The sequence below is a fragment of the Macaca nemestrina genome, chromosome 1 (assembly GCF_043159975.1).
Source record: "Macaca nemestrina isolate mMacNem1 chromosome 1, mMacNem.hap1, whole genome shotgun sequence".
Lineage (NCBI taxonomy): Eukaryota > Metazoa > Chordata > Mammalia > Primates > Cercopithecidae > Macaca > Macaca nemestrina.
The window spans coordinates 222,234,375-222,255,597 of NC_092125.1; the positions used below are offsets into that span (position 1 = coordinate 222,234,375).

The 21,223-nt window shown below is 51.8% G+C and overlaps 2 protein-coding genes across 5 annotated transcripts in view; one reads left to right on the top strand and one right to left on the bottom strand.

Annotated features, from left to right (window-relative positions):
• The window catches only part of LOC105473165 (chloride voltage-gated channel 6), a 38,473-nt gene extending 33,319 nt beyond the window's left edge, over window positions 1-5,154 (bottom strand). For both annotated transcript variants that reach the window (XR_982100.2, XM_011726806.2), the window contains exons 1-2: window positions 4,996-5,154; window positions 4,154-4,213 (exon numbers count right to left, since the gene is read on the bottom strand). Coding sequence is in view for 1 of the 2 variants with exons in the window: in XM_011726806.2 (XP_011725108.1) it covers window positions 4,154-4,213; window positions 4,996-5,082 (147 nt within the window). In the remaining variant the exon portion in view is untranslated. The remainder of the gene's footprint in view (window positions 1-4,153; window positions 4,214-4,995) is intronic.
• Window positions 5,155-5,317: 163 nt separating this feature from the next.
• On the top strand, window positions 5,318-20,805 carry LOC105473166 (methylenetetrahydrofolate reductase). Of its 3 annotated transcripts, none has more exons than XM_011726809.3 (12): window positions 5,318-5,456; window positions 8,188-8,436; window positions 9,911-10,149; window positions 10,972-11,082; window positions 14,887-15,080; window positions 15,923-16,173; window positions 16,408-16,542; window positions 16,731-16,911; window positions 17,188-17,370; window positions 18,876-18,977; window positions 19,922-20,041; window positions 20,374-20,805. In XM_011726809.3, the coding sequence occupies exons 2-12, from the start codon at window positions 8,201-8,203 to the stop codon at window positions 20,590-20,592; spliced, it is 1,971 nt and encodes a 656-aa protein (XP_011725111.2). In that variant the 5' UTR covers window positions 5,318-5,456; window positions 8,188-8,200; the 3' UTR covers window positions 20,593-20,805. The 3 variants fall into 3 exon arrangements, with proteins under 3 accessions (XP_011725111.2, XP_011725112.2, XP_011725109.2); XM_011726810.3 differs by having other exon boundaries at window positions 5,321-5,456; window positions 8,191-8,436; XM_011726807.3 differs by lacking the exon at window positions 5,318-5,456 and adding an exon at window positions 7,186-7,912.
• The last annotated feature ends 418 nt before the right edge of the window (window positions 20,806-21,223 follow it).

A 21,223-nucleotide genomic window follows, 5' to 3' on the forward strand; every position in this document is an offset into this window, starting at 1 on the left:
AAAGAGTCAAATATATGCAATGAACTCTTCCTGAGACAGGAAGGAGAAGGGGCACTTTTTAGAAAGTTATTCAACAGAAGGGTTTTCTAGTTGATTGACTATCAAAGAAGGTAGAGAAAAGCCTATAACCCCATTCATTAAAATATGACTATTAACACCTTACTAAATATCCTTCTACATCCTTACCCATGTTTTTTGTTTTTTTTTTTTTTGAGACAGAGTCTGGCTCTGTCGCCCAGGCTGGAGTGCAGTGGCCGGATCTCAGCTCACTGCAAGCTCCGCCTCCCGAGCTTACACCATTCTCCTACCTCAGCCTCCGGAGTAGCTGGGACTACAGGCGCCCGCCACGTCGCCCGGCTAGTTTTTTGTATTTTTTTTTAGTAGAGACGGGGTTTCAACGTGTTAGCCAGGATGGTCTCGATCTCCTGACCTCATGATCCGCCCATCTCGGCCTCCCAAAGTGCTGGGATTACAGGCTTGAGCCACCGCGCCCGGCCTATTACTCATGTTTTTATGCACATGCTTTTAATACGTGTTTTAAGTAACAAAAATGCGATTCCACTAAATCAACTATTTTAACCTGTCCCACTCACTCCCCTCTTTATTATACTTTGTGTGTCCAGTCAATTTATTTATGGATTACATAAAATCCAGACTTTTCTGATTAAGTGCCTGAATGAATTTGGTCTTACACCAAAGCAAATGTCTCAAGAAGCTCATTCTTGAAGATGGTTGAGAAATATGAATGACTAATATGAAAAGAACATTAACCCATGAAATGTACATGAATATGGCCAGGTGCAGTGGCTCACGCTTGTAATCCCAGCACTTGGAGGCTGACGTGGGTGGATCACCTGAGGTCAGGAGTTCAAGACCAGCCTGGTCAACATGGTGAAACCCCGTCTCTACTAAAAATACAAAAATTAAAAAAGAAAAAAATACAAAAATTAGCTAGGCATGATGGCGTATGCATGTAGTCCCAGCTACTCGGGAGGCTGAGGTAGGAGAATAGCTTGAACTTGGGGGCGGGTGTAGAGGTTGCAGTGAGCCAAGACTGCACCACCGCATTCTAGCCTGGGCGTTCTGTCTCAAAGGACAACAAAAACAACAAAACTTGATATGAATATGCATATCAGCTGAAGGCAAGTGCATTACAAATGTAAGCGCAATTTAGTAGAAGGGGTGAGGGAGCCTGGGTGTCAATGGGGAAGCCTTGGTGAGCTCCTAGAAGTAGGATGAAGGCTGTGAGACAGTCTCAGTCCTGGTGATACAGTCAGGATGATGTAACAGGGTTCAGTGAGGGAGTGCAAGGTGACAGAACAATACAGAGTATCTTATACTAATTCCTGCAAACTTCTCCACTATGTGCAAGGAAACAAATACTTACGAAACAGAAATACTTACAGGCATGGTGGCTCATGCCTGTAATCCCAGCACTTTGGGAGGCCGAAGTGGGATCACCTGAGGTCAGGAGTTCGAGACCAACCTGGTAAACATGGTGAAATCCTATCTCTACTAAAAATACAAAAATTAGCCGGGTGTGGTGGTGGGCGCCTGTAATCCCAGCTACTCAGAAGGCTGGGGCAAAAGAACCCCTTGAACCTAGGGCGGGGCGGAGGTTGCAGGGAGCCGAGATTGAGCCATTGCACTCCAACTTGGGCACCAAGAGTGAGACTCCATCTCAAATTTTAAAAAAAGAAAAAAAAAAAAGAAATAGAAGAAAACACAGCAGTGGATACACTGCTTTTTGGTTCATTCAAAGTGGTCCCATCAGAGTAGCATATTAAACTATACGAAAGGGTCCAAATGGCAGAATCCAGACAGTAGAAAATCCCAGGGTCCTAATTATGTTGTCAAATAACTTACAAAAAAAAAAAAAAAAAGATGAAGGAAGAACCTACAGATTAAAAGAGATTTAACAGATCTATCAAACAAATAAAAAAGGACCTTTTTTGGAACCTGATACAAACAAAGTTAAAATACATATGACATTTATGAGAAAACTGGAAAATCTGGACAGTAGATATTTGATATCAAGAAATTGCTAATTTTTTAGATGTGGTAATAGTATTGAGTTATGCTTTTTAAAAGTCTTTATCCGTTAAGAGATGCACATTGAATTATGGGTGAAATAATATGATGTACAGAATTTCTTTCAAAATAACATGGGAAGGGCAGCCAGGTATGGTAGATCATGACTGTAATCCCAGAACTTTGGGAGGTTGACATGGGAGGATCGCTGGTGTCAAGGAGTTTGAGACCAGCCTGGGCAACATAGGGAGACTGTCTCTACTTTAAAATACACACACACAATTAAAAAATAATACTAATATGAGAATGGAGAAGTAGATAATGAAAGCACAGACAAAAGAAGACAGGGCTTGAGTTAAATCACTGTGGAAGCTGTGTGATGAGGACAAGGGGTTTCAACAGATTATTCTGTTTTTTGCATATAGTTGAAATCCTTCATAATAAAAATTAAAAAAAAGTGCTACACCACAAATCCTAATGTTGACACTAAATTCTAAGGCAAACGTAAGATGAAATATTGAAAAGAAAGTTAGCCTGGGAATGTTATTGTCTAGCATATTAATTTTTTTAAGTCCATATGACTCTTTATTTTTTTTTGAGACAGAGTTTTGCTCTGTCGCTCAGGCTGGAGTGCAGTGGCGCAATCTCGGCTCACTGCAATCTCCGCCTCCCGGGTTCAAGGGATTCTCTCACCTCAGCCTCCCGAGTAGCTGGGATTACCAGCTTGTGTCGCCGCGCCCAGCTAATTTTTGTACTTTTAGTAGAGATGGGGTTTTGCCATGTTTGCCAGGCTGTTCCTGACCTCAGGTGATCCACCACCTCGGTCTCCCAAAGTGCTGGGATTACAGGCATGAGCCACCACGCCCAGCCCCATATGACATTTTTAAAACACACTAGATATATACATGATTAATTCCAAGAAGTGGAAGAAATTAAAGATGGACAGGAAAGGATAGATGGATGTTCACCACTATGCAGTTCGTGATACAAAAAAGTTGGAAGAAACCCAAGACAGAGTAAATACATTGTGGCACAATAAAATACTATTCCTGTTTAAAAAGAGATTGTGGGCCAGGCATGGTGGCTCACAACTGTAATCCCAGCACTTTGGGAGGTTGAGGCGGGCAGATTAGGAGTGTGAGACCAGCCTGACCAACATGGTGAAACCCCGACTCTACTAAAAATACAAAAAATAGCTGGGCGTGGTGGCATGCGCCTGTAATCCCAGCTACTCAGGAGGCTGAGGCAGGAGAATCACTTGAACCCAGGAGGCGGAGGTTGCAGTGAGCGGAGATTGTGCCACTGCACTACAGCCTGGAAGAGTGAGACTCTGTCTCAAAAAAAAAAAAAATTAATTGGTTGTGGAAAATTACCTAGTGATACAAAAAGTATAATAAAGGTGGTGAGTGGGACAGGTTAAAATAGATGATTTAGTGGAATCTCATTTTTGTTACTTAAAAAAAGCATGTATCATATATATAAAAGCATGGGTAAGGATGTAGAAAGATACTTAGTAAGGTGTTAATAGTCATCTTTTAATGAATGGGGTTATTGGCTTTTGTCTACCTTCTTTAAGTATACAGTTTAAGAATTTAATGATAAAAAGTCACACATGTTGTTTCCCCCCCGGAAGTGTTGGTTTTACTAAAAACACACCCTCTAAGAATCCCATAGATGAAAGTTGGAACTTCAATCAAGAACATGTCAGAGACAAGCTGCTTGAGCAAGAAAATATCTGAAAAGCAAGCTCTCCTAGAAGAGAAGCAAGGCCTCCTTAACAGTTTATGAGCACACACCTGTTAGGAGCACATACTGCCAGTGCCTTTCACTCTAGGTCTCTCTGTAAGCTGTAAAAGCAAACAGTTTAATGGCAAATACATACTCTATCCAGATTAAGGTGGCACAGATTTATAAACGTGTAAAAACACTAGACTTTGTTTTGGGGTTAAGGTGAGAAAAGGGCTTGCTAAACAGTCTCTTTCCCAGAAGCAAGTTTTCTTACTCACTCACTCCCTGGGACAGAAGGTCAAACAGCATCTCTGGTTGGAATCATAATGTTTCGGCCTGAAGTGACCAGGCCACTCACTACTTTAGTTACCCAAGCAGTATCAAAGGAGCTCACCTCATAGTCTTTCCTTGGAAGAATCTCATCCTCCTCCTCCTGTGTTTCTCCAAGGATGGTCTAGAAAAACAGATCCGCAGAGGGAGCCCTTTTTAGTGGTTAAGAGTGGAAGGAGGTAGAAGTATTTACTGAAATCAGTGGCTAGCTTCCACATCACCTGGAGCCATTATCAAATAGGAATCAGCCCTTAAAAAAAACCTTTCGGAGGTGAGGGACCATGTGGGTGAGATCTACAGCCATCGGCTGAGCTCTTCATTTCCACTCATAGAGTCTCCAAATAACCACCCTCCTCCTCAGGACACCTCAAAGATGTCCAATGCCAGCTGAAGAGGGGAGTAAAAATTCAGGTTCCATTTGACAATGTGACGTATCTGAAATCAGAAAGGACTTGTCAACTCTGGGAACACAACTCGGGTTTTCCCAGGACGCTTTGCAAGGGGAAGCTGGACTGTCAGTGACCCAGAAAGGGTGAGGGATAGAGTAAGAAAGAACTGGGGAAGCTAAAACAGCCGCATGATAAGCACAAAGTCCTGTGAGGAAGCTCATTCTGAAAACGCTTGTTTCATTCCAAACTCTTTTCAGATGGAAATAAAAGGAAACATGGGTGGGATTTACTGGAGCTGGCCTGGATTCTCCCTCAGATTCCAGGAGCGGTTATGAGAAAAGACCCCAGACTGAGGCACATGAAGCAGGGTAGACGCTTCGAGAGCCGGGACTGCGGTCCCCAGACCCCACCGGCTGCCACCTGCAGGCCCAGATTGGCCCGGCCCCACCCCCGGCAACGCCTCTCGCAGTCCCTTAGCAACCGCCCCCTCCCCAGCCCGGCTCCGCCCGCTCCTTACCAGCTCCTCGGGGGTGCGGGTCTCACGCTCACCGCAGCAGCAGCACCACCTGCAACAGCAGCACAGAGACCCCCTGCACCCCGCCATCTTCCTCCTTTACTGCCACTCTGGACCCCTCTACCACCCCCTCCCACCCAGGATCTGCGCCTCACGTGACTGGTCCCGGGACGGTCACGTGGCCCTCTCGAGCTCTGGGACTGAGAACGCGAGTGGCTGCAGACGGGTGGGGCGACGGCTCGCGTCACATGACGGTAAAGACACGGCCTCCGAAGAGACCCGTGGGCGCGGCCATGTTGGAGGCGGGGCTTCCGGTCACCCGCACCAGTGGTTTCCGCCCTGTCGGGCCCGCCTCTCCAGCAACCTGACACTTGCGCCTCGCCCCTCATTGCGTTCCCCGCCCCTACAGAGGCCACGCTGGTGCGGCCGGCGGGCGAGCGTTCTGAGTCACCCGGGACTGAAGGGTGAGTGTCGGCGAGGCCGGGGTCGCCGGGAGGGAGATCCCGGAGCCGGCGAACAACATCCCGGGGGCAAGGACGTGCTCGTGGGCGGGGGGCGCTGGAGGCCGGCCTGCCTGCCTCTCTTCTTGGGAAGGGCTGCCGCCCCCCTCCGCGCACCCTTCGCGGAATTAGTGTAACTCCCAATGGCTACCACCTCCAGCGACCGTCAACCCTCAGGCGAAGACTCACTTTCGCCCCCTGCCTGGACGGAGGGGCCCCGGGAATGAGGGGCCCCTGAGCCAGAGGTGACGATCCCGCCCCCCTGACCGGCCCAGGCCCGTGTCCTCGCCCCCATCGGTGACCCAGTGACCTGGTGACTCGATTCTCGGCCATCTGGGCGCCGAGACGGCTTCCGGCTCCTGCCTTTTAAACCTGCCTCCACGGCGAGCACCTGGAGAAGAGCGCTGGGCCCGGGGCACTGCGGTCCCTGGCGCCCGCTGCGTCCCGCTGCGCACGGGGGTCCACCGGGACCTTTCTGAGAGTCGTGGGCTTAGTGTCGCAGTGCTTGGCGCAGACTAGGTGCTCAGTAAATGACAGAGGCTTATTTTAAGAGACTGGCAGCGCCTGGCCCTTTGGCGCTCAGTGAATGCTGGCTATCACCGTGTGCCAAACTCTGGGGATACTCCAGGCAGGACACCGGTCCTGGTCTCAGGGACTGGGAAAAGAGAAAGGAGACAGGCCTTTAACCCAGTTACAACCCAGGGTGCTATGGGAATCCAGCTGGTAACGGATAAATCGTGGGTGTTGGCTTACAAATATGGCACGTGCCTGGCATATACTAGGAATGCAATAAGTCTTTGAAAATCAGAGGGTTTGCAGGTGGTTCAACCTCCTCCCACTCTAGGTTCTGTTCCAGCAGGCAATTAACAAGGTGCTCCCTTAAATGCTGGAGAAAGGCCAACTGTCTGCTCTTGCTGTTACCCCTCTCCCCACCCCACCCCCACCCCCCATTCCTCACTCCCCACCGCCATCCCCACTGAGAATCTGGAGTTTGAGGTCTGAATGAAAGAGAGTAGCCCTAGGGGGAGAAAGCTTTGGCTTTCTTTCAGGGTTCTTAGTCTGGAATCAACTCCTTGTCTTTGGATGCATCCACGTGTAGTCTGTGCTCCTGTGCGTGTATTTCAGGGGTGAGAAGCAATGCATTTAATCAGATTGTCAAAAGAGTCTAAGACCCCAAATGGTTAGGTACACGGGGTTAGTGGTGGACAGTCTGAAAGAAATGAACCTGACCTGGTCTTTCCTCTGTTGTGCCATGTTACCACACACTGATTCACTACTGTGTGTTTGCCCATTGCTGTGCAAGTGTTTTGTTTTTTTAAGTGTTTGTCTTATTTTCTTCACCAGACTGCCAGATGGCACTATGCCCTCTGTTGGCCTGACTGTGCCCTGGTGGCTCTGATTACTTGTTTCTGTTTTTTTTTTTTTTTTTTGAGACGGAGTTTCGCTCTTGTGCCCCAGGCTGGAGTGCAGTGGTGCAATCTCCGTTCACCGCAATCTCTGCCTTCCAGATTCAAGCGATTCTCCTGCCTCATCCTCCCGAGTAGCTGGGATTACAGGCGCCCACCACCAAGCCAGGCTAATTTTTATATTTTTAGTAGAGTCGGGGTTTCACCATGTTGGTCAGGCTGGTCTCAAACTCCTGGCCTTAGGTGATCCACCCGCCTCGGCCTCCCAAAGTGCTGGGATTACAGGTGTGTTTTTTGTTTTTTTAAGAGATGGAGTCTCACTATGTTGCCCAGGCTGGCCTTGAACTCCTGGGCTCAGGTGATCCTTCTGCCTCAGCCTTCCCAGTAGCTGGGTCCCTGTGATGATTTTAATTGAATTCTGTGGTGTGTAAGAAGACCAGCCTGCAAGGCAAGCACAGATGGGGCAGCTTTTGTTCTGAGAAATTCGTGCCCTTACTGAACTTGGGTCTGGCTATTTTTGGAATATGGCCAGCGTCCAGTTCTAACCCACGACACGGTCTTTTTGGAGTAGCATGAACTCAGGACAAAGCTGGCTGCATAGTCAAACCCTCACCCCTTCCATCCTGCACACACACAGATGTTCCAGGCAGAGCCAGCCAGAGTGAGCTGTTCCTCATCTCCACCAACCCCTGCAATCTCTGCCCGAGTCCCCCTCCTTCCATCCGCCTCCCCTTACTAGAGTCTCAGCCCTTCCTCCTCGCCTGGAAGTCTTGCCCCCGCCCCCTTGTGCTGGCTCGAGCTCAGGCCTCTTCCTTTGTCGCAGCTCCGCCCAGTTGAACACACCCACCCGCTGGGGAAGGTGCCTCTGTTCCCTCCCCACGCACTCTGGGCCTAGCTGACAGAGATGGACCATCGAAAAGCCAGGGTCCTCCCAGCTGGGCACTACTGCCCCTCACTAGGAATATGGGCCTCGAAGGCTGGCAGTGTGAGGTTCTCTGTGCCACCTTCCATCAGGTAGCTGTCACCGAGGAGCACGTTGTAGTGCCGGGTGGGGGCTGCCTTGCATGCAAGGAACCTGGCAGCAGCGGAGGGCTAGGCTTTGAGTGAGGCGGCCCCGACAGCCATAGCTGAGTAGCATGGAGCCGCTGGGAGGGGGCAGTGTCACCTTTTTTGGCCTTCTTCCTGTGTGGAAATACAGCACCTCCGGCTTGAACCTGCCACTCAGCTGTCTCGATGTGCCGGGGGTGTGGCTGCCTGCCCCCTGATGCTCCCTGCCCCACCCCGTGCAGCAGGAACCTGGCCATGGTGAACGAAGCCAGAGGAAATGACAGCCTCAACCCCTGTTTGGAGGGCAGTGCCAGCAGTAGCAGCGAGAGCTCCAAAGACAGTTCGAGATGTTCCACCCCGGGCCTGGACCCCGAGCGGCATGAGAGACTCCGGGACAAGATGAGGCGGCGAATGGAATCTGGTGACAAGTGGTTCTCCTTGGAATTCTTCCCTCCTCGAACTGCTGAGGGAGCTGTCAATCTCATCTCAAGGTAAATTGATGCAAGGTTAAGGTGGGGGCGGGGAGTGCTGGTTCCTGGGGAGCCAACTGTCAGCCCTGAGGCTGGGCTGCCCTTTAACCCGGCAGAAAAAAAGCAGCCAGAGCAGGCAGGAAGGAGAAGGCAGAGTGGGTCATCTGATCTGCAGCTTCTCTTGCCTGTAAAAGTCCCTCCACAGTGTCAAGGGTATTTTAGACACACTCTTCAATGGGTTAAAAATGTTGATTCTCACAGTATATTCTTTGGTGGAACTTGGGGGCTGGATCACGAGTGCAGTTTAGGAAGTCACAAAGCAGTGAGAATGTTTTCAGCAAGTTAGAAATTTGGATTATGCTTCCTGAAATCTAGAAATGCCAACTGAATTACATTAGCACTTCATGAATTGCAGTTGTTTTTTTTTTTAAAGTTTATGGCTTTTACTGTTTGCACTTCTCACGTGTCACTCCCAAGTTTTTGAAGTTTAAACGCACAAGGATGTTTAAATACACCGCTGATAGCTTGTAACACAAGTACTCGTGCACATCCAGGCTTTTGAGTCTCGTTTCGGAACTTGGCCTTGGTCTTCACAACTATAAGCTGCTGCACAGGGCTTGGGGGGTGGCATGAAAGAAACGTGAGTCTGCCGACCCTCTTTCTAACTGTTCCTACGGCGAGGCTGTGCTTGCCACAGTTAGGATTCCCCTGACTCTCAACCACGATGTCTTAACTCACCCGAGATAATAAATGGGCAAACGCTGTGAAAAGTCTGAAGTGCTGCTCTCATAAAATGGTGGCGCTGTTATTGTGTCTTACCTCTGTAATAGTGATCACGATGGCACCTCATATATACTGAGTATTCGGTTTGTACACCAGGCACGGTTCTAAGTGCTGTGGAACCAGCTGCCGTCCTATTCTCCTAGTGTTGTTATGGTTTTTTGTTGTTGTTGCTTTATTTTATTTTTTTGAGACGGAGTCTTACTCTGTAGCCCAGGCCCGAGTGCAGTGGTGTGGTCTCAGCTCACTGCAAGCTCCGCCTCCTGGCTCAAGCAATTCTCCTGCCTCTGCCTCCCAAGTAGCTGGGATTACAGGCACCCACCACCACACCCAGCTAATTTTTGTATTTTTAGTAGAGATGGGGTTTTACCATGTTGGCCAGGCTGGTCTTGAACTCCTGACCTCAAATGATCCGCCTGCCTCAGCCTCCCAAAGTGCTGGGATTACAGGCATGAGCCACTGCGCCCAGCCTCCTAGTGTTATTATGAAGTGGTTACCATTATCTGCCGCGTCTTATAAATAAGGAAACAGAACTCACAGAGGTTAAGTAATGTACCCAAGATCATACAGCTATAAGTAGCAAAGCCAGGATATGAACACTGATTGGTCTGTCTCCAGCCTTCATTTATGCTTCTCTAACCCCCGGGCCCCCTGGGAAGGCAGTGAGGGATGGTATTTCCCCTGGAACCTCTCTTCAGAAACAAACCCCCTACAGGTTTGACCGGATGGCGGCAGGCGGCCCCCTCTTCATAGATGTGACCTGGCACCCAGCAGGTGACCCTGGCTCAGACAAGGAGACCTCCTCCATGATGATCGCCAGCACCGCCGTGAACTATTGTGGCCTGGAGACCATCCTGCACATGACCTGCTGCTGTCAGCGCCTGGAGGAGATCACGGGCCATCTGCACAAAGCCAAGCAGCTGGGCCTGAAGAACATCATGGCGCTGCGGGGAGGTGTGGAGCCAGCACCCCTACACACTGGGTTCTGGCTTTCCCAGAGGCCACTTGTAGCCTGAACTTGGTTCCTGAAACGGTCCTTTACTGCTCCCTGGGCCCCACGCTGAGGATCCGCAGGATCCCATCCCCGCCAGTAGTGTCAGCAGGCGTTGTGGGCAGTGAGTCACCCTGGGCACCCCACACAGGCAGCCACCTCTTCCAACTCTTGACCTCGACGTAGGAGTTCCGTCGGGAATGCAGTCGCAGCCTGATAACCCTCTGCCCTGCCTATACCACTGCATCGATTGCTGGCTGCACCCAGCACTTGGCCCAATCACAGAGTATCCGGGAGGGAGAATAGCCGGTTAGGCCTCTGGTGCCTGCTGTCGTCAGGCCACCCAAGAGTGGGAAGAGGGAGCCTGAGGGGTGGGGTCCTGTGGCCTCCTGCTCCCCACCACAAGACCCCTTCACTTGAGTTAAAAATTCTCCCAGGAGGCAGGAGCCCTAAGGCCATGGGACGGGAGAGGGTGGCAGGCATGCCCAGGTAGAAGTAGGGAAGGGCTCTCCAGTCCTCCAGGCACAGCGAGGAGTGGCAGTGGTCTCCTATTCTCCACCGTCAGCACAGGGTCAGCACACAGTGAATACTGAACGGGTGGGCTGCTTTCTTCTCTCTCACTGTCTTACCAAGGGCTAGAAAGAGAAGAACCAAACCTAAATAATACGAAGTTTCTGCCTTTCAGGGACTCGCAGTCCTAGGTGTCAGGGCTAGGTAGAGGGAACAGAAAGGCTCTCTGGAGGTTGGGTGAGACCCAGTGACCATGACCTCCACCAACCCTGCAGACCCCATAGGTGACCAGTGGGAAGAGGAGGAGGGAGGCTTCAACTACGCAGTGGACCTGGTGAAGCACATCCGAAGTGAGTTTGGTGACTACTTTGACCTCTGTGTGGCAGGTGAGTGACTGGATCATCCTGGTGGCAGGGATGGAGCTAGGGAGGCTCAGATAGCCTGTCGGTGTTCGGTGCAGGACACAGTGATCAGATGCACCTATGGGTCCGTGCTGGATGAGGGACATGCAGAGGTGAACAAGGAGCATGTCCTTGCTCCTTTTGTATCACCTACTCCCCTCCTGGGCCTGCCACCATCGACCCTTAGCTTTTTGTTCCTCTGCCTGGCTGTGCCCTTAGCCTGCTTCTAGGCCCTGTTCTTTTCTTTAAAACAAAAGAGGGGGCCGGGCGCAGTAGCTCACACCTGTAATCCCAGCATTTTGGGAGGCCGAGGCAGGCAGATCACCTGAGGTCTGGAGTTCAAGACCAGCCTGGCCAACATGGCGAAACCCCATCTACTAAAAATACAAAAATTAGCCGGGTATGGTGGTGCACACCTGTAGTCCCAGCTACTCAGGAGGCTGAGCCGGGAGAATCCCCTGGACCCAGAAGGCGGAGGTTGCAATAAGCTGAGATTGTGCCACTGCACTCCAGCCTCAGTGACAGAGCGAGACTACATCTCAAAGAAAACAAAACAAAACACCCCACAAAAGAGGGAAATTTACTAACAGGATTCCAGAGGGCAGGGAACCCAAGGTCAGGCGATGGCCTCAGATCTCACGAGGCACTGGAAGAGGTCAAAATGCAAGGACCTCCCTCATTCCCTCTGGTGCCACGGGGTCCCCTGTCTCCACTTCCCACTGCACATCTGTGCTTCGTCTGGGAGACCTGATGCCCATGCTTTTCCACACACCTGGCCTGCTCCTGAGTGTCAGCTCCAGCCAGTTCCCCAGGCTAATGGATGGGCCTCCGTTCCAGATTCCCAGGAGAGAGAATCACCATCGGCCACAGCCACAAGACCAGGTTTACCCAACAGAAATGGGTGGGTTGGACTTCCCTCCCACCCTTGAAGCTAAAGGCTGGGATTGAGCCCTCGGCATCTCAGACAGGGCTCAGGTATGGCGAGGCAGTGTGCGCCAGGGACAGGAATTCCCGGGATTGGCACATTTTCTGGGATGATAGTTTTTTGCCAATATTTTGGGAGAAATCCTACCATTTTTATATTAAACATGGCTACGTTATGGAGTGGTATCTAAAGTGATATGAACTAAAAAAAAAAAAAGGCCGGGTGCAGTGACTCAAGCCTATAATCCTAGCACTCTGGGAGGCCAAGATGGGCAGATCATGAGGTCAGGAGTTCGAGACCATCCTGTCCAACATAGTGAAACCCCGTCTCTGCTAAAAATACAAAAATTAGCCAGGCATGGTGGCGTGTGCTTGTAGTCCCAGCTACTCAGTAGGCTGAGGCAGGAGAATCGCTTGAACCTGGGAGGCGGAGCTTGTAGTAAGCCGAGATCACGCCAATGCACTGTAGCCTGGGCAACAGAGCAAGACTCTGTCTCAAAACAAACAAACAAACAAAAACCGTGTGGCTTCAAGAAAATTACTTGTCGTGGGTGACTTTGGCCTTGTCCCTAATCCCCCATGGATATGTCTATTCTGTCAACAGGGGTGTTTAGGTGTTAAGTCTGGGAAGCACTGATTAGGAGTCAGAGAACAGGCATTTCCAACTGTTAAATTGTCATCGCTTGTATCAGCCACAATATAGTCAGTTAATGGGGGAGTGTGCACCAGTGTTACGTGATCATGATTGGTTTGCTGAATGGTTTCTTACTTTGCTGATCAAGTGGGTAATGAAGATCAGTGAATTAGAAAACACCAACCTGTTGGGCATGGTAGCTCATGCCTGTAATCCCAGAGCTTTGGGAGACTGAGGCAGGAGATCAAGACCAGCCTGGGCAACATAGTGAGAGTCCGTCTCTACAAAAAATACACAAAAAATTTAAAAAGAAAGCACTCAGCTGTTCATGATAGAAAAATAGAGTAAATAGCAAAATCTATATGTAATGAAATGCTAGATGTGTTCGGTAATATTAAGTATTATAGCTATCGTTTCAGCTGTTAAAAAGCCTTGTTTCTGAAATTCCTACTGGGAAAACAGCTTTCTTATTGAAAGTGTGAAGCCCCAGTGCTTTATCCCCCACTCCCTTACCCCTTGAAACCATAGTTTTTATATTCATTTTTGATGACTCTGGGTTTCTTAAGAACGGAACGGCCTTATCAGAGCAGAGCAGCTTGACTTTCCACCTGTCTCAGGGTCCTGCCCTGGGCTTGGGCTGATGAAACCAGCACTCCATGTCGTTACGTGAAGGCCTGTGGTCGTCCTAGCCTGACCAAGCAAGGCTGCTAGTAAGTTTAGTCATTTAGGAAAGGGGTCAGAGAGTTCACAGAGCCGGTAAGGAGCCTACGGGACACCTGGTCTCACCTTCCCAAGGAATTCCGGAATCCTGTCTTCGGCATCCACTGCCCCTGTGTTTTCAGGCTCCGGGAGCTCATTGTTTTGTGAGCGGCTTGTTGTACTCTAGGCAGCTCTCTGAACCGGATGCCGGTTTTGCCATTAGAAACAACACAGAATATGACTAATAAAGAACTTGACTAGGGAGCTGGGTACAGTGGCTCATGCCTGTAATCTCAGCACTTTGGGAGGCCAAGGTGGGAGGATTGCTTGAGCCCAGAAGTTCCAGACAAACCTGGGCAAGATAGCAAGACCCCATCTCTAAAAAATAAATAATTAATTAAAAAAAAATTTTTTTAATTAGCCAGATGTGGTGGCATGCATCTGTAGTCCCAGCTACTCAGGAGACTGAAGTGGGAGGATCACTTGTGCCCAGGAGGTCGAGGCTGCAGTGGGCCATGACTGCACGACTGCACTCTAGCCTGGGTGACAGAGCGAGACCCTGTCTCTGAAACAAAACAAAACAAAAAAACTCACCTACGGTGGATCCTTTTTCCCCAGGACAGACCTTTGGATATTTGAGAGGAGTTTCTGTATTCTCTTCACTCTTTTCTTTCTTCTTTTTTTTTTTTTTTTTTTTTTTTTTGAGACAGAGTTTTGCTCTCGTTGCCCAGGCTAGAGTGCAATGGTATGATCTCAGCTCACTGCAACCTCTGCCTCGCGGATTCAAGCAATTTTCCTGTCTCAGCCTCCTGAGTAGCTGGATTATGGGCATGTACCACCACACGTGGCTAATTTTTGTGTTTTTAGTAGAGACAGGGTTTCACCGTGTTGGCCAGGCTGGTCTCGAACTCCTGACCTCAGGTCATCCTCCTGCCTTGGCCTCCCAAAGTGCTGGGATTACAGGCATGAGCCACCACACCCTGCCATCTGTTCTTTTCTTTGAACAAAACATCACTTTCTTCCGTTCTTTCTTGTGTAACTTGGTTTCTAGCTTTTCACTGTCTCGGACCCCTGAGTAATTTCAATGTTACATTAAAAACAATGTTTAATCCAGTGCCTAAAGAAAAGTCAAGCTTTTCTTTTTAACAATGTTTAATCTAGTGCCTAAAGAAAAGTCAACCCCAGATGCTCTGCTAACTGTAGCATTTTCTCTTATCCATGGCCACCAAGTGCAGGCCAGATTTGCTTGGCTGCTCGAGGCAGGACAGTGTGGGAGTTTGGAGCAATCCACCCCGATTCTTGGAAGGGGGCTCTGAGCCACCTCCCCTGCGAGTCATCTCCAGGGTCGGAAGCATATCAGTCATGAGCCCAGCCATTTACCGTTTTAGTTCAGGCTATGCTGTGCTGTTGGAAGGTGCAAGATCGGAGCCTCCGAAGCAGAGGGCTCTCTGTGCCCAGTCCCTGTGGTCTCTTCATCCCTCACCTTGAACAGGTGGAGGCCAGCCTCTCCCTACTGTCATCCCTATTGGCAGGTTACCCCAAAGGCCACCCCGAAGCAGGGAGCTTTGAGGCTGACCTGAAGCACTTGAAGGAGAAGGTGTCCGCGGGAGCCGATTTCATCATCACACAACTTTTCTTTGAGGCTGACACATTCTTCCGCTTTGTGAAGGCATGCACTGACATGGGTATCACTTGCCCCATCGTCCCCGGGATCTTTCCCATCCAGGTGAGGGGCCCAGCAGGGCCCATAAGCTCCCTCCACCCCACTCCCACCGCATCGTCCTCGCATAGGCTGGGGGCTCTGGGTGGAGTGCTGAGTTCACTGAGTTCTTCCCAGATCCCCTCTCAGGTCCAGAACTTGCACAGCGTTGCTTGGCCACCCCATTTTGTTTACCTCTAATTTTCCCCCCAAAACCCAGCAACAGTGTCTATTGAGGGGTTTGTTGTACTTTGGCCGACAGGCATCACCAAAAGGGATTCTCATTCTCTTTACAAATCCTGGTTAAGCCAGTGTTTCCCAAACGTGGCGGTCATCAGAACCACTTGATAAGCTTTTCCAAAAAATGGATCTCCAGGCCCCACCCTGGAAGTTCTGACTCAGTAAATCTGAGGGAGGCCCTGGGAGTTTGTGTTTTGCCTCTTGAGCTTGGCAGGCGGTTCTGATGATCAGTGCAGCATGGGGACAACTGGGTGAGATGATACCATGTTATCAACAGACGCATCTAGTGCTAAAAGGCTGGCTCAACCCAAGGCTAGAATGCGTAGGGCAGCTGCTCTACTCTGTAAAAAGTAGAAAGGCCGGGCATAGTGGCATGTGCCTGTAGTCCCAGCCACTTGAGAAGCTGAGGCAGGAGGATAGCTTGAACCCTGGCATTTGAGAACAGCGAGACCCATCTCTAAAAACAGAAAAAAAGGGCAGAAAATGGCAGGTCAAGCTCAGGTGTGCTCCTGGCATATGACCAGATTTTCCTGGCTCCCTCTGCCTGACACTGCGGTTGGTGTGGAGGACGGAAGAGGGTGGGAGACGGGCTGGCCGACGGCTGCCACAGCCCCTCATGTTTTGGACAGGGCTACCACTCCCTTCGACAGCTTGTGAAGCTGTCCAAGCTAGAGGTGCCACAGGAGATCAAGGACGTGATTGAGCCAATCAAAGACAATGATGCTGCCATCCGCAACTATGGCATCGAGCTGGCTGTGAGCCTGTGCCACGAGCTTCTGGCCAGTGGCTTGGTGCCAGGCCTCCACTTCTATACCCTCAACCGCGAGATGGCTACCACAGAGGTGCTGAAGCGCCTGGGGATGTGGACTGAGGACCCCAGGTGAGGGCAGTGGCCCAGCGATCCCCAGAGAAGGGTCCAAGAGCAGTCCCGGCTGCAGCGCTGGCTCCTCACGGTGGTACAGACGTATGTCTGTGTCATGGCTAGCTGGGCACACCGAGGGCTCCAGTCTCAGAGGGCGTCAGATGGAAGAACCCAGCCTCAGTGGTGCTCCCCTGCCTCCGGCCCCCTCTAGCCAGTCCCTCGTCTCAGTTCTCTGTCCCCATCCTCACCCAGGCGTCCCCTGCCCTGGGCTCTCAGCGCCCACCCCAAGCGCCGAGAAGAAGATGTACGTCCCATCTTCTGGGCCTCCAGACCAAAGAGTTACATCTACCGTACCCAGGAGTGGGACGAGTTCCCCAACGGCCGCTGGTGAGGGCTGCAGACCTTCCTTGCAAACACATCTTTGTTCTTGGGAGGAGGAGGGCAGAAGTTGTTTGCATGCTTGTGGTTGACCTGGGAGGAGTCAGGACAGGATTTACAGGAATGGCCTCCTGGGCCTGTGGTGGCACTGCCCTCTGTCAGGAGTGTGCCCTGACCTCTGGGCACCCCTCTGCCAGGGGCAATTCCTCTTCCCCTGCCTTTGGGGAGCTGAAGGACTACTACCTCTTCTACTTGAAGAGCAAGTCCCCCAGGGAGTTGCTGCTGAAGATGTGGGGGGAGGAGCTGACCAGTGAAGAAAGTGTCTTTGAAGTCTTTGTTCTCTACCTCTCGGGAGAGCCAAACCGGAATGGTCACAAAGTGAGTCACGCTGGGCTGGGGTCCCTGGTTCATCCCCTGCCCATGGCCTGACCCCAGCTGCAGGCCAGGCTGCGGGGCTGTGACTTGCCCACCCTGTGCCCTCCTCTCCATGCTGTGGACATGGCACCTTGGCAAAGGGAGAAGGGTGAGTTGGGAAGCCTCCACCTGGAAGGGCTTAGGGAGGCAAAGACAGGCTGGGTCTTTGTTGTGGGCCGTGAGAGGGACTTGGGGTGCCAAACCTGATGGTCGCCCCAGGCAGCTCACCGTCTCTCCCAGGTGACTTGCTTGCCCTGGAACGATGAGCCCCTGGCAGCCGAGACCAGCCTGCTGAAGGAGGAGCTGCTGCGGGTGAACCGCCAGGGCATCCTCACCATCAACTCACAGCCCAACATCAACGGGAAGCCGTCCTCCGACCCCGTCGTGGGCTGGGGCCCCAGCGGGGGCTATGTCTTCCAGAAGGTGTGGTAGGGAGGCACAGGGTGCCCCCCTCTCTTGACAGGCACCCACGCGTTCCCCAGAGCTTAGGGCAGAGCAACCTGCCTCTCCTGGGCTCTTAATTTTCAGTGAGCATGGATCAGAGCGGATGGGAGCTCATGCTTTAAGTCAGATAGACCTGGCTGGCCACGGAGCCCGGCCAGCACTTTGGGAGGCCGAGGCGGGTGGATCACTTGAGCCCAGGAGTTCGAGACCAGCCTGGGCAACATGGTGAAACCCCTTCTCTACAAAAAATACAAAAATGACCCAGGCATAGTGGTGCACACCTGTAGTCCCAGGTACTTGGGGGGCTGAGGTGAGAGGATCGCTTGAGCCCGAGAGGTTGAGGCTCCAGTAAGCCATATTTGTGCCACTGAACTCCAGCCTGGCCCACAAAGTGAGACCCTGTCTCAAAAAAAAAAAGATCAGCTGGGCTTGGCGGCTCATGCCTGTGATCCCAGCACTTTGGGAGGCCGAGGTGGGCAGATCACAAGGTCAGGAGTTTGAGACCAGCCTGACAAACATGGTGAACCCCCGTCTCTACTAAAAATACAAAAATTAGCTGGGTGTGGTGGCGGGAGCCTGTAGTTGCAGCTACTCGGGAGGCTGAGGCAGGAGAATCGCTTGAACCCGGGAGGCAGAGGTTGCAGTGAGCTGAGATAATGCCACTGCACTCCAACCTGGGCAACCAAGCGAGACTCCATCTCAGAAAAAAAAAAAAAGTAGAAATCAGACCTATGGAGGCAGGTCAGTTGACCTCTCTGAGCCTGGTTTTCTCATCTGTAAAATGGGATGCAGCTTGTGTTCTGGGCATGAAACCTAACAAAGCATGTAATGTGCTTGGCACATGGGAAGAGCAGGAAGTACTCCCTGAAAGGCAGCAGCTGTTACTATCCTGAGTTGACATCTTTCTCCCAGGGCTGCTGGAGTTAACATTATGTTCTGAACCGGGCCCACGGTCCCTGGAGCAGAAAGACCTGAGTTTAAGGACCAGTTCTGTTTACTTTCAGAGTAGCCAACATGTTCAACTTCGCTGAACCCACTTTCCTCATGTGGGGATCACTGTGCCCAGCCTCCAGTATTATGAGCATTCTAGCAAATGAGTTTGAGTAAACCCAGCTTAATCCCTGATAGGCACTGGTCCTAGAGGAGATGGCATGTCATTGTCACCTTGCAGTGACTAGGGAGGATGGAATGTGTGGGGCCTCTCTCTCCTGGCTCAGCTTGTCAAACCAGTTGCCACTGTTCAGAAATGACTTCTTCATGGAGTCTTCCCTGACTGATTGGGAGAGGGGTGGCCAATAGCCCTCGAACCTGTCCAGACTGAGAAACTCACCTCCCCACTCCCCTCACCCTTTGCTTATGGATGTGCCAACGCCACAGTTCATTATTCTGCCCACATGGCCGCCACTAGTTCTGATACCTTAGGTGTCGGTGAAGGGGCGTCTGGCAGGGCTGGGGTTGGTGACAGGCACCTGTCTCTCCCACAGGCCTACTTAGAGTTCTTCACTTCCCGTGAGACAGCGGAAGCGCTTCTGCAAGTGCTGAAGAAGTACGAGCTCCGGGTTAATTACCACCTTGTCAATGTGAAGGTAGGCCAGGCCCCGGGGTTCCCAGAGTACCAGGCCCTTCGTTTGGCAAACACCCAGCACGTAACCTGCGCTAGGCATTGTGCAAGACAGAAAGATACAGGCAGAACTGGGCCCCTGCTCTTAAGGAGCTCCCAGCCTAGTGAGGGAGGCAGATCAATGTGTGACCACCAGCCAGTGTAAGTGGGAAAATCAAGTTCAGGAGAGGATGCTGTCAGATCCAGAGGAGGGATGTCTCACCTGGGAGGCCAGGGAAGGCTTCTCGGAGGGGTGGTGTGGGAATCACCAAGGACAAAGAGGAGTTGGCCAACAGGAGAGAAGGGTATTCCTGGGACAGGACAGAGGACAGGCAGAGGCAGTGAGCCGCACCATCTGGGGAAACCGGGAACACAAGCAGGAGGAGGTGGGAGTGTTAAGCAGGGGCCAGGCCCGCAGAGGGCATGGTTGTCCTGCTGGAATTTGAGTTTTCCCTAAATGCAAGGGGAGCCTTTCTCCAGCAGTGGAGTAGCTTGGTTCCTGCTTTATTTGAGTCAAATAACGGTGGATCGTCGTACAGATGATAGGGACTGGGGAAGGCTAGAGCCGGTGAGGCCAGCAGAGAGACCCCTGGAGTGACCCAAGCCAAACACAGTCCTGGAGGTGGGCTAGACAAGAGGGAATGGATCAGAGAGAGAGCAGGGGGTGCTCAGGGAGGAGGGGGAAGTGGCCAGGACGCCTCTAGGTTTGGGCTTGTGTGGAGAGAGATGTCATTCATAGATGCAGGTGGAGGAGGCCAGGAGTGGAGGCACAGGGAGAGGGGATTGGAGGTGCAGAGAGAGTGGAGGCCGGGAGTGGAGGTGCAGGCAGAGGGTATTAAGCCCGCATGGCCCCAGTGAGTCAAGGCTGTCCAGGCACTGGGACTCCAGTTGTCCTTGGCCCAGGTCTTACCCCCACACCACACCCCCCAGGGTGAAAACATCACCAATGCCCCCGAACTGCAGCCGAATGCTGTCACTTGGGGTATCTTCCCTGGGCGAGAGATCATCCAGCCCACCGTAGTGGATCCCATCAGCTTCATGTTCTGGAAGGTAAAGGAGCCGGGAGCAAGCTTGCCCCGCCCACCTGGAAAACCCTGGGGAGGGGTTGGGACCAAGTCCCAAGCGTGTGCTGAAGGCCACACCCTGGGCCCGCTGGAGCCAGCCCTCAGGGCATACCCGGCTCTGACTCACTCACCCGTGTCACTGCTGACACAGGGTGTTTGCTTCTGGGCAGGGGTGGGAAGTGATACTGGCAGTGGGCCTTGTTCTATTCCGGGAAATGTCCTGTTGAGCAGAGCCCTTGGAGAGCCCTGTTAATCTTGCGTCTGTGTGTGTGTGTGTGTGCATGTGTGCGTTGCGGGGGGTGTGTGGTGTGTGTGTAGGACGAGGCCTTCGCCCTGTGGATTGAGCAGTGGGGCAAGCTGTATGAGGAGGAGTCTCCATCCCGCACGATCATCCAGTACATCCACGACAACTACTTCCTGGTCAACCTGGTGGACAATGACTTCCCACTGGACAACTGCCTGTGGCAGGTGGTGGAAGATGCACTTGAGCTTCTCAACAGGCCCACCCAGAATGAGAGAGAGACGGAGGCTCCGTGACCCTGTGTCCTGACGCCCTGCGCTGGAGCCACTCCTGTCCCACCTTCCTCCTCCACAATGCTACTTCTCTGGGAATCCCACTCTCCTTCATGTCTCTCCCACCCCTGGCCTCCACTCCCCAACCTGACGATGGCAGCTAGACTGGAGTGAGGCTTCCAGGCTCTGGCTGGACTTGAGTTGGCCCCACATGGGAACCTAGTACTCCCTGCTCTAGCCAGGAGTCTGTGCTCTTTTGGTGGGGAGCACTTCCGTCTTGCAGAGAACCACAGCGGGTGGCACCTCCTGAGAAGGCAAGGAGAGTGGTTGTTGCCAGCTAAGCCCTCGAACCAAGGCAGCCTCCAGAGCCAGCCTGGGACTCCCAGTGAACTTACACTTGGAGCCTGTTCAGTACAGGCAAAACACGCATGGGCACCAGGCACTGGTGGCATCGTAGAAGAAATGTGGCAAAGTGCTGTACCCTTCCACCTCCTAGAGGTGGGCAGCTGGGCCCCACCTACTTGTGAGTGAAGGGACATACCACTGCCCTGCCTGCCCGCTTAGCCGTCCATGGCACCAGCCCCCTGGATGGGCATTGGGCTGACACCTACCATGCTGCTTTCTGGCACAGTTGTCTATTCCGAGCTTTGAGAGA